Source organism: Sturnus vulgaris, chromosome 1 (genome assembly GCF_052056855.1).
Source record: "Sturnus vulgaris isolate bStuVul1 chromosome 1, bStuVul1.hap1, whole genome shotgun sequence".
In the NCBI taxonomy this organism is placed as follows: Eukaryota; Metazoa; Chordata; class Aves; order Passeriformes; family Sturnidae; genus Sturnus; species Sturnus vulgaris.
Window position 1 is genome coordinate 46,967,984 of NC_142243.1, and position 12,270 is coordinate 46,980,253.

Below are 12,270 nucleotides of genomic sequence, written 5' to 3' on the forward strand. Positions count from 1 at the left end.
GGTACCTGTTGTCCAAAAAACCCTCACAAGCAGTTTCCATACATTGATAATTCAACAGGGAGATTTATTTCTTTCACTGAGTAATAATTGCTTTCTATAGAAGGAGAAAGCTTAAACTTACCTACAGCAATTGCTTATTTGTATAGTGCCCAGTAAGGTCTTCATTCCTGTATGCAGTTATAACTATACAAAGATCAGATGATCTCAGTTACAGAATAGTTTTTCCAGATTATTTGATTGCAGCTGTAAAATCATCACTGGGATTGTGGCATTTGTGTGCTATAAAAAGACGTTTTGAACAGTATAATTGGACCATCAGTGATCAAAATTAATCTGTGACATCTGTTGGCTTTTGTAATTACTATTACCATGGAGAATTTTGGATTGAGGTTTCCTGTCTGTGTGTTCTGGAGCCATGCTACAAGACCATGTATGAAAACAGAGAATTCTATTTCTTTTACATAGCTACCTGCCTTTTTATTGTACTAGAGGAGGCATTTGAAAGGTATCAGTGTGTGTAAGTTAAAAGATTTTTTGTTAATTGTGCATGAATTGTAGCTTGAATACCTACATAAATTCAGTATTTTACAAGGGTTTAATTAGTGTGATGGTGAATTAGGCAATCTTGTCCAAATCACTTTTTATATCTAAAAATTAAATTTTATCTATTTTTGCTTTTTATGGCAGTTGTATTTGATGCAAAGGCAGCATCAGCTATAAGGTATTCTGAGGATGGAGTAAGAGCAAATTACTGGCATGAATGTGTAACGCTATGATTATGAAAGTGAATACAGGCTTTTAATTTAATTAAAAGTAGGCATTTTAAAAAAGAAAATGAAAGTTTATGCTCCTAGCATTTGCTGGTAACTTCTATGCTGGTCTTTAATGTTCAGTTTCTCTTCTGTTAGGAATAAGCTTCAAATTAAGCAAAATGCTGGCAGTAGTCCCTATTGTTGCATAGTTTGTTAAATACGTTCCTAAATCTTGCATTTGCATTGTAAAGATCAGATAAAAAAAGGAGTGAGATTTTTGCAGGAGCAATGAAGTACTTCTCCCTTGAGAGAAAAGAGACTATAGTGTAGCTAATAAAACGCTCACTTGTATTGATTCAGAGGAGTGTGAGGATACTGCTCTGGATTCATGTGGTTTCCTTTTAGATGGATACTGCAGGGAACAGCCAGCCAGGGTTTGAAGCCAGAACAGTAGCTGTGATAGTAGCCAAAGAATCAGTTAGGGGAGCTATTGATACCATCAAAGCCCTAAAGCTGTCTTCTTTGTGAGCGTCTTCCATTTGTTTGTGATTTCTTCTAACCCCTTCCCTTTTCCTGCATAGTAACATAAATATAGCAAAATTCAAAAGACTTAGATAAATAAATAGGTCACAGCTGTCTGGTGTATTCAGCTTGATCCATTACCTCTCCTGATTTTACAGATTCACAGATTCTGAGGGCCATTTAGTCATCTAAGACAAATCCATTCTTAGGTATGATTGCATTAAGTGGGAGTAATATTAATGAAGACATTTGAATTAAGGGATAAATATTATTATTAATTTTATTGCCCCTATGATTCTTCCCAATTTCTTAGTAAGCTTTTTTGTTTTGTTGTTTTTTTTTTTTTTTGTGCAGAGACTTGAAGGGTGTTATAGTCACTCTGAGTGATGATGGGCATCTTCAATGTTCATACCTTGGAACTGATCCTTCACTCTTCCAGGCCCCTAAGGTTGATTCTAGGGAAATAAACTATGAAGAAATGAATGCTGAAATGAAAGAGCTTCAGAAAATCATCAGGGAGGCCACAAAAACACAAGGTATACTTCTTTCTTGTTCTATATTTTTACATACCTTTATCAACCTGACTTTCTTTTTAGCACTTTAAAATATTTTATTTTCAGACTTTACCCATAGTTATATTTCTGTAGAAAATTTAGTATTTAGTAAATAAATAAACCCTAGACAGTAAAGCCCTCGGATAAAGGGTTCTTTCTTTGTATTTTCATAATGCTGTTGGAAGGTTAAAGGTGTCTACATCAGGTTGCAGATAATTCTTCCTAGTGCAAGAGTTCAGAATAAATACTGACAGTGCATGACTACCCGAAGGCAAGAAAACTTGAAGAATTCCAATAATCTCATGTAGCTAGGCTTCAGAGCAACTAAAAGTATTGCCAAATTCTGTTTATCAGTACAAATGATTTTTTTAAGTTATGAAATTGACAAAAAATTACATTTTAAAAGCAACTTTTCGGTTGGTTTAACTCTTCAAAAACAAATTTGTAGGATAGAGTGACATATCTGATGATGATAAATTCAGGAATTTATACACATTGCTAATAAATTACATCGATTTTATTCAAGTACAGGCACATAATTTTTACAGGGATCCTTCAGTTTTTGTTTTCATAACTGTGTTTTTAAACAGCCTGGCTTGTGAAGGGAATTGGAAGCATGCATTTTTACAAGAAGCTATGGAAAAATCTTCAACAAATAGAAAGAAGAAATTAAAGTTTCTTTCTTGATGATAAGTAGCATGTTCTTAAAATGCACTAAAGTAATAGTCATGGTTTTCTATGTGAAAAAAAGTGAAAAATCTCACAGTTGAAATTCCTAGAAAAGAAAAATTATTTCTCTGCAGGCATGAGTTTGATTCTACAACACAATGATTTCTTTGTTTTGTAATTACATGTAACTTCATCTACTATCATGGTAGACTTATATCAGGATTTTAATTTTCTGAATTCAGTAATGTGTTATTTAAGCTTATAGATGTGGATAAATTTCACTGATTTTTACCACAGTCCATCCATATAGGTATTTAACAATTTTGTCTATCATAACCAAAGAAAAGAAAAGTATCACGGGAAGAACAAATCCATTTGAAGTGAATCAAATTCAGTTTCTTAGTTTCAACATGTCTGCAAGATCTAAGGAGAGAGAGAAAAGGACTGTAGCTGTCCTTTTAAAATTTTATAGTAACTGTCATGGTATGAATAATAAATTTGCTATGAATATTTTTGATTTTTTTCACCATTCCTTTTTCTTAATTTCTTTTTCTTCCTCAGTTTGTCTAATCTGATCTAACTGGTATTTTCAGATAAGTTTCTATGAATGCTCTCTTTGTTGTGGAGAGATGCCCTAATGATATTGTGTTTGGCTTTAACTGGATGTAAAACTTGTACGAGAACCTTTTTATGCAACAAAACATTTTACTTATGAAGAATACCTGTCAATTTTGGATGTGTTTGCTTTGTTTCATTTTGACATTTTTTTCTTAAAACTTTAGCTTGAACCTTGGTTGCCATTAAGTTACTACTAAGTGCAATCTTAAATGACGAGTTGACTTTCTTGCCTTTTGGATTCATGCTTGTGCAGTCACAGCTTGTGTTATTTTGAAAATATCTACACTTATATATGAATAATTTTTCTTTGTTTCTTTTTGACTTTCAAATGTGGAAGATATTTAGAATTAGGTCATCGTATTAAAAAAAACTTAGAGTAGTTATTTTCATAAATGTCTTGCATTTCTGTTCCAGTGCTGACCATTGAACTTAAGCTGTTTTATACATTTTGAAGAATAAGGATTTACAGTATAAACTGATGAAATATTTAAAAATCTTAACTGTTATGCTAACTTAAATCTAATGTTACTTGCTTCAGTCTGGATGACATAAGTGAATAAAGATACATGTTTCAGCTCAGTTTAATAGTAACAAAAGGCTGATACTTATATGTAAACTTTGATTGTGATCTCTGTTGTACTTCTAATAGAAAAAAGATTGTATGGCAGAGGTTGCATCATAGTTAGCTTGAAGAAGCAACTAGAAGAGAAATGGTTAAGAAGGAATAGAAAAAGAATGGATTGTGCTGAACTGCATGTAATTGTCAGAACAAGTTCTTTGCAATTGTGGCAGTATGAAATAGGCCTAAAGTTGTCTAGGTGGTATTGGAGAAATGTGTTTAGGTTTTGTTTTCTCTCTTGTACGAAAGGGAGGCATTTCTCTCTGAGCACAAGAAAATGGATACTTATTTTCTGTCTTCATCAATATCTTTTCCCTTGACCCTCTTGTTAGGTAATGTACTGTCTACTAGTTCTATGTCATTTTCAGAACCCTTTGTGTAATAAAATTCTTGCAGCTTTCTGAATATGCTCACGCTCTCAGCTATTCAATTAATATGTTTATTGCCCCTTTACATCAACTCTTTACTCATTTCTTTAGGAACTATGTATTTCCTATTCAGACTTTTCATTTTCCAATATATTTAGTATGTTAAAAAATAGAAGTGCTCTTCAGAAAATGCAAACACCCTACAGCTGTACTTCTAGACTCTTAAGAGAAGGTTTTTAAGGCTTTAATTTGTATAATTTTTTTTTTGCATGTATGAATCAGCATAAGGTTTTGCATAATGGATACAAGTGAGTTCATAGCATTCTTTTGCCTTGTATGTTGACAGACCTGGAAATCATCTGGAGACGTATTTTAATCAAGCCACATGTAATGGTCTATACATAAAACTTTGATATACCTCCTAATGCAGAGGAATTTGCTGAAGATTAGACTGTTAGACACAGAATCTTTCTTGTTTAACATATTCACGACCAAATTATTTAGATGAAGCTGCCATGAGATGTGTGGTGCTGTTTGGAGGTAATTATTAATCATATGTTGACATATACATATGAAGACAAAAGTTTAAGAATACCTTACAATCTCTGAAGATCATGGATATTAGGTGTAAAATCTTGTTATAGAATGCATCTAAATCCTTTTTCATACATAAGTCAGAAACTCAGAATGGGATCCAGGTTTAGGTAGTCTGTAGAAACCTAATAAAATTGTGAAGCTTTTTTAGAAGTTTCCAAAATCATGCACATTGCTATTTTGTTCTTTACACTGGTAGGTGTAGAGATGGAACTTTGAGAATTGCTGGTCATGTTGAAATTGTATTATTTTTAGGAATGAAGCTGAATGTTAAAGGAGAACTGATTTGCTTTTTCTTTTTTTTTCCCCCCCAGATATTTTGCCTGAATCTGAAAAACAGAGAGATATAACTGTCACAGCAGAAGTGTCAGCTGATTTGGATGAAGAATCTGTATGTACTTGTATGAAAAGGAAATTACTCTGCAAAAAACCATTGATTTCAGATGAGTAAATAATGACTGATCATGCATAGTGATTACTATTTACATTTGTGTGACTGAGCTTCACGGTCCTCAGTTTTCCATCCATTAGAACCCACTTTTATTAAAGATTTTAACTAGAATTATTAAAATTATTTATTTATCTTCTCTCTGGGGACCTTTAGATTCTTGGCTAAACAAACATAAGTGAACAAGAACTTAGGGTTCTGAATAACTTTGTAGTGGTGAGAAATTGTACTGGTGAGCAGTTGTAAACGTTGGGAGAAGCAGTCGAAATGTCACCCTTGGATCTTTCAAAGACTCAAGCGCATTGCAAGACATAATCTTTCTCCAGCAAGCTGTCATTCAATATTTTTGGTGTTGCAGCCTAATTAGTTTATTAATGTTGTATACATATGTAGTTTACAAAAATTATTCAAATTAAGATTTGGGAGATTTTATGTTGTTTCCTAAAACTCTTCACTTTAAACATTTCAGAACATATCTGTTGCCCTATAACATCTTTAATTATCCATTTCTGGCCACTAGTTTTGGCAAAACTGATTCTTCACAGCTACTACTGTTTAAAAAATTCATAAGGATATTATTCTTTGATAAATGGACCTCTTTATAAAATGTGCTAGTGTCTTAGCACATATCTGTGGAAAAAAGAACAGTGTGACATGGTCTTGGCTAGCTGCAATAATCTGCTCACAACACTTGGAACTGTTAGGTGCACAGAATGCTCTAGTGTTGCTGTGCTCATTTGCTCAACCTTCCAGATGCAACTGGTCTGTTTCATATGTAAGTAACTCAGTTTATCAATCAAACCGCAGCCTTGAATCTTTATCTGCCCATATATCTTAGTTTCCTGTGTGGTCAGCTTTTCTGTGGGTTGTTTCAGTAGCTGCCTAGGAAGGAAAAATCTGATAAGATACTTTGTGGGGAAGGATCAATAAGCAAGTGTTGGAATGATTTTAGGGCTTCTGCAGTTACCTTGGGAACTACAGGATTTCCGATGCTACTTCTGCACTTGTGAAAAGATTGAAATTGCCATGTGTGTGATAAAAGCAACGAGGATATAGAGTATTAAAATAGTGTAGCTAAGCAAGCAGAGGACGATTCTGTTATTTAACGCCACCTTCTGTGTGTGGCCTCTGGCCCAGGAAATCCAGGTGATTTCTGAAAGCTGAATATAGTAAGGTTCCATATGTTTATACCCCTTCTACTGTTTCAGAATGAACCACTTGTCACCAGAGAGTGTGACTGACTTCTTAGGAGCTTTGCAGATATGGCCCTTATACTGTTTTAAATTTACACTTTTTAATGGGAAGGTATAAGTTCAAATCGGTAATTTGGTATTACTTTGGCAGAAGCGAGAGAACTGTTTCTTTATAGTAGTTTAAATGGGATAATTTTCTTTAACTGTAGTGACTGACCTATTTCAAAATGAAATACAAGCATAAAATAAAATTAAAATAGACTGTAAGGTCAAGATAAATTTTGAAGTAGATGGAATTGTCTATTGAAATAGAAATTAGCAGGAGTATTGAAGCACCTGCTAGAATTTTCTTTTGAAGTTTCAGGTATATTTCTGATTATAAAATAGTGTGTGATGATTTTATAGTATGTTGTATATATAATATATTGGCAGATTGGAAGTCACCTTTCCCTACTGAATAGCAGAAAGTATTTCCAGAATTTAAATAAATATACAGTGAAAAGTAGTGTGCCAAACAAAACCGTTTCAAATATTTGTACATACATCAGAGTGTATTAGTTTCTTATATATACAGCGTTCATGACCTTTTGCTATCCTTTTTGCAGGGAATTTCAGAGACTTCACATTTTCAGAAGGAATTCAGAAATATATTTTGCTTATTTTAATCTGTTATAGGAATAAGTCCTTTAATGTTAATTCTGTGTTTACCAAGTTGATGGAGGAAAGTAATGTTGCTTTTATTGTGTTTCCTTGTTCATGTGAAACATTGAATTGACTCTGTTTTAGTCTTTTTCTTCACAGCAAGCCATTGACAGTGAGGTAAAAGCAGGAGCAGTACCATCAGTCACAGTAAAGGTACTGTGCCTAACTCAAACAGTAACATTTGAATAGTGGTGGCAAATTGTAGCAAGCCTGTCACTGTGTGTATTTCACTCAGAACATGAAAATGAGTGAAGTTTGAAATGCAATATATACTGAAATTTTTTTTCTCCTTATGATAAGGTATCTCTCCTGTATGACAAGATGTCATCTTAGCAAGCCTTCTGTTACAGTCAGAAAGTGATTGCAGATTTATTTTTGATAGTCTTTTCGATGAGCCGTCACAGAAAAATTAGTAGGACGGAATGAAGTAGTTTTGGAAGGAATGGGAATATTTTTTCCAATGGCAATAAATGTTTGGTTACTCAAATGGGAAGTTTGTTATCTTCAGCTGCTTTTTTAGTTGTCAATAAACAAAAGAGACTTTCTTTTGTAGAAATACTTTCATAGCTTTAACAATTAAAACAATAGTAGGAATATCTAATTAGAAAATTGCAGTTATTTATGAGAACTGGTACGTGTAGCTGATTGTAAAGCAAGTGTATATATGCGTTCACATGCGTGTGCAAGTGTGCAAGTGTGGTTTTTCCTCAGTATTGCCTAAAAAGGATCATGATTTTTATTTCTGACTTTAGGATAATCTTCTAAGAATATCAATAGTTTCATTTTTGAGAACCTTGCAAGGTGTCTTTCTGTCTAGAGTGAAAAATTCAGAGGGTAACTGAATGCTTTGAACCAGATCCCCTCAGACTAGTGGGGTTTATCTGTAATTGGTCCAACATATTTTTCTGCATTTTTAAGTGCTAAAAATGACACAGGATAAAACTACTATTCTGATAAAGTCAGTGATAAGTCTGCTCAGAGAGGTTCAAATGGATTATGTATTTATATATTTCATAAGCTTTTTAATGGGAAAACCTAATTCCCCATTCTCTTTTCTTGTTTAATGCATCTTGTACCTTTCAGTGAAACAAAAATAGTAAATGTAGGAGTTACCATGAATTCAGTTTTTTCTAGAATCTTTTTTCTGCCTTAAGTTCCTATAACTGGTGTATTGTTAAACCTAAATCGATGTTGATGTTAATTATGTTAAAGTAGTCAAAGTAGTTTCCTAACACTTGAGTAATTTTGTAAGTAATAATGTTCTAAACTGATTTAACCTGGCTGTAGTGAGCTCCTTGGTAGACCAGCAATGCAAAATAGATGATATTAGATATATGGTTTCTGTCTATGCAAACCACATTCAGATCTCAGTCACCACTATACTTTCATTTTAGATATGAGTTAGGGACACTGTTTTGATATCCATTGGTTTTGCAGTGGAATAACTGTGCACAACAGAAGCCATGAGGGCCACTCTGTGTTTAGCTGAGCTTTCATTATCTGGAGTTGTTGTGCTTAGTATTCTGTATATTGATTTTTAAATTTTGTTTGCAGTAAAAAAAACCAAATGAAACTTGAAGTTATTTAGAAGACTGTGCATCACTGTTTGCAGTTAAAGGAAATTATTTATTTGGTTATCTTTGATTTTATTATTCTTTGGTTTTTTTTCACTATACTCACCTAAAAATTGCAAAATTTTATATTTGTTTGGATTAGAATGAATGCTCATGACACTTGAAGGGTATTAAACATTCAGTTAATACTTTAGCTTTAGTTTGTCTTGGGTTAAAATTGCAAAGAACTTGAGAAGTTCCCGCAAGTTTTTTAAATCTTTCAAGTTACTGTATTGGCTGTGGGTAAATAAGAATTGTAAAATGAAAATACTCATTTTGAATTTGAAATTTTAATTCCCTAATTGTTGTTGCTGAAATGGTCTTTGCAGATTTTCCTATCTTTCTGTTGGTAATGAACTCTTTTTCTGATGTAGAAATTAATTAGTTGCTTCCTTTAAATACTTCTTCTCTCTCTTGATCTAGATAACAATCCAAAGCAGAGTGACTGCACAGAAGCCAAGCCTGGCCGTGTGTGTGCAAGCTCCATTAGCAGTGACTTGTGATCAGTTTATCTTTGATGATTTAGGTAAATTATGGTGGTACCATCAAAGCTGTTGTATACTATTACTTTTCCTGAGGTTTGAAAAGGTATAGCTCAGCCTCCAGTGAGTGCATTGTTACAGATATACAGCAGTTAAAACAATTACAAGTTTACCTTGCCTGCACGCCACAGCTTCTAGACACTGCCTGGTGGAGGAAGATGAAGTAGATAGGAATGGAGTTGTTTCCTTGTTTGTGGTATGATATATGACAGGTGAGGAGAGACAGGGTGGTAGCTTAATGATGGAGGCAAGAAAACCCCAATTATTCTGTAGTATTTCTGCTGAGTTATTTTGTTTTGCTGACATTTCTGTCTATATAGAAATGCTAGTCTTGGTCTTCTACAAACAGGGACAGTAAGTTTGTCAACTGGGGGATAGTCTAGAATCTGTTCCCAATGTAGCCTCAACTGTTTGGGGATCCTAGCCTTTTTCCAGCTCTGTTGGTAAGACTGCAGATGGGATTGCTTGTAAGACTACATGGAGCTGAAGGTCAGACAAGTGTGCCTGCTGCTTCAGTTGGAGCCACAGGCCACTTCTGCCCTGAAGTGGGAATAGTCTCTGTTGAAACGGCTTTAGTGACTGGTACTCTTGTTTGAAGAGGCAGTTCTTATGTTTACTTAACATGTGATGGGAGCAAATGGATTTATAAAATACTAAAATTGCAATGTAATACTAAAATTGCAATGTAAATCTAACTTCTTTTTATATTTTCCATGATCAGTATACTGAATTGCTTTATAGGTTATGCTTCAAGATACTTGGAAGCCCTAGTTTGCCTTTTACAAATTAAGGATTTTAAAAAAAAGGTTTGTACAGTGATTTGATAAAGGTGAACTAATAGGGAAATAATCATATTTAGTAGGATAATTCTCAAAGTGCTAGAAAATACGCTGCTTTATTTGGATGCTCCTATTACTTGATTTAATTTTATGTTGTTTTTAGAACCAGATTCATCTGAAACTGTGGTCCTATCTGTCTTTTTGAAGGAGAATTGTTCTCCACCAGAACTAGAAGGAATTTGTATAGTTTCATATAATACACCAACAGGTAAGCCACTGGAGACTTGAAAGTAATGTCCCTTTTTTTTTAGGCCTTTTTCCCTATGTATTTCTTATAAATGTTATTTTGAAATATACTAAAGGTAGTAGTAATGAAAGAAATAATGTTTATCTAGTCTTCAGTTTTCTTTAATATTTTATGTTGCATCAGTTTGTGTAATTGATCTTACAGAGGTAAAATCATAAACTTATTGCTTAGAAAACATCTGTACCAGCTTTCTCACCCTGTCCTATCAATTTGGTTCTGTTCTGTTCCACCTCTTGGAGTGAGAAGTTGATTACAGCTTTGTGACTATTCACCCTTCTTCACAAATGTGACAATAATGCCTCCTCACAGAGATTGAGGTCTGAATAAGCATTGGGAGTGATTGTTCCTCACTTCCTTTTTAACAGATGAATACACTCATTCCAAACAAAATCTAACCCAAAGAAATAGAAACTGACTCATTATTTTATGATGTTACAGTGTCTTAGTGATAGAATATGTAAATTTGTTCTGCTATTCATAACTGAATGTTTATTAGCTTAGTGTTCCACACACAGCCTTGTGAATGTGTCAGGCTACTGGGCAGCTATATTTAGGCAGGGCTTCCATGTTAAATGTTGCATAAACTAGTTTAAGCTGTCAGTTCTTCTCTTTTTGCTGCTTGGCTTTGCTCCTGCACTTCCTCCCCTGTTGTGGTCACACAGTCATCAGTTGTTTCTCGGCCAGATTCACTGATTTGGTTCACTATGCAAGGACAGGGCTGTGCCAGCACAAATGGAGTAGACTAGCATGAAAGAAGCGCATGTTTACTAAGGGCTTCTGTGAAGGGTGGTGGTCTTGAGTGCATGATCCTATATCCGCACATTTATGCAAATATTTTCTTTGTATCATTTCACACTTCAAACGTTGTGTTTATGATGGTAGTCTAGGCTGTTGCATGACTACAGTGCTTATTTGTAGAAAAATAATGAAACACATGTTTTTTAAAAAAAGGAAACCCTCCCTTTTAATTGAGAGCCTGCATGAACAGCTTGTACAGCTTCAGTCCCTCTGTCCTGTGATTCTGACTGCATATTCCTTGTAAATGAGATGCTGTGCATTCATAACTGTCCAAATTAGTAATGTGGCCTTAGACAGGTTTTTGGCATGACAGAATAGGTAGCACACTAGTGAGTGTCTTGGATCCTCTGATTTTGAAAGCTTGCTTTTTGTTTTGCTGGTCTCATTTTTGTAATTTTGCTTCCTCAGACCAGAAAATAAATGTATTATTTCTTTCAGATAATGCTAATAAAACTTACATTTGTATTTTAGATATTGTTGGATTTTGCAAGCCTTTTGGTTAAGGAAGTAAGAAAATCTTGCTTCTTAAATGTGTTTGATGGTTTATATGCTGTTAAAAAAAAAGAACAAGCAGACATGACATCTAACAGGATTACAGAAACCGAAGAATGAATTTTAAAAACTTATCTTTGGTGGTTGAATTTCAAAGACTTCTAAGTAAAGGAACATGATTAGGGTTAGGACTAGGATCTGCAAATTAAAAAAAAATATTTATTTACATTATTAATCTGAATTCTGTGGCATTACATACAAATACTAGGGTTACTTGGCAGTCAAATCCTTAAGTGTAATATACTAGTAAGCAAACTTTAAGTGCTTTTGTGACTTCATTTTATCTGAACAGAGACTGTTTCCTCTTTAGTTTCTTAAGGTGTCCATATTTGTGGCCAAATTGCTCTTCATTCTATCTGTATGGGATTCATACAACTGAAGCTTGATGAGTCAGTCACTTGGATGGGGTTGCAGTATTGACGAATGTGCTCTTATGTCTGGTTTTTGGCTAGTATTATGTCTTTATGTATTGTCTACTGAACAAATATGGCTTAAGTTCTTAAAATCATGTTACATTTCCTTTTTTGTTTGAGTAATATCTCATGTATTTTTCCCTCCTTTTGTCCTGTTGCTGCTCATGGCAGAGCTTAATCCTGAAGGTGAGTGAATGTAAAAATTGCGAAGTTTTATGAGTGGCAGT

At 34.0% G+C, this 12,270-nt stretch overlaps 1 protein-coding gene across 9 annotated transcripts in view; it reads left to right on the forward strand.

Moving 5' to 3' along the window:
* Nucleotides 1–12,270, forward strand: part of BBS9 (Bardet-Biedl syndrome 9) — a 312,895-nt gene that overhangs the window by 57,780 nt on the left and 242,845 nt on the right. For 6 of the 9 annotated variants that reach the window (XR_015804090.1, XM_088165881.1, XM_088165909.1 and 3 more), the window contains exons 10-15: nucleotides 1,629–1,810; nucleotides 5,011–5,087; nucleotides 7,124–7,192; nucleotides 9,076–9,178; nucleotides 10,137–10,241; nucleotides 12,215–12,229. Coding sequence is in view for 8 of the 9 variants with exons in the window: in XM_088165881.1 (XP_088022007.1) it covers nucleotides 1,629–1,810; nucleotides 5,011–5,087; nucleotides 7,124–7,192; nucleotides 9,076–9,178; nucleotides 10,137–10,241; nucleotides 12,215–12,229 (551 nt within the window). In the remaining variant the exon portion in view is untranslated. The remainder of the gene's footprint in view (nucleotides 1–1,628; nucleotides 1,811–5,010; nucleotides 5,088–7,123; nucleotides 7,193–9,075; nucleotides 9,179–10,136; nucleotides 10,242–12,214; nucleotides 12,230–12,270) is intronic. The other 3 variants (XM_014889633.2, XM_088165894.1, XM_088165900.1) reach the window with 3 other exon arrangements.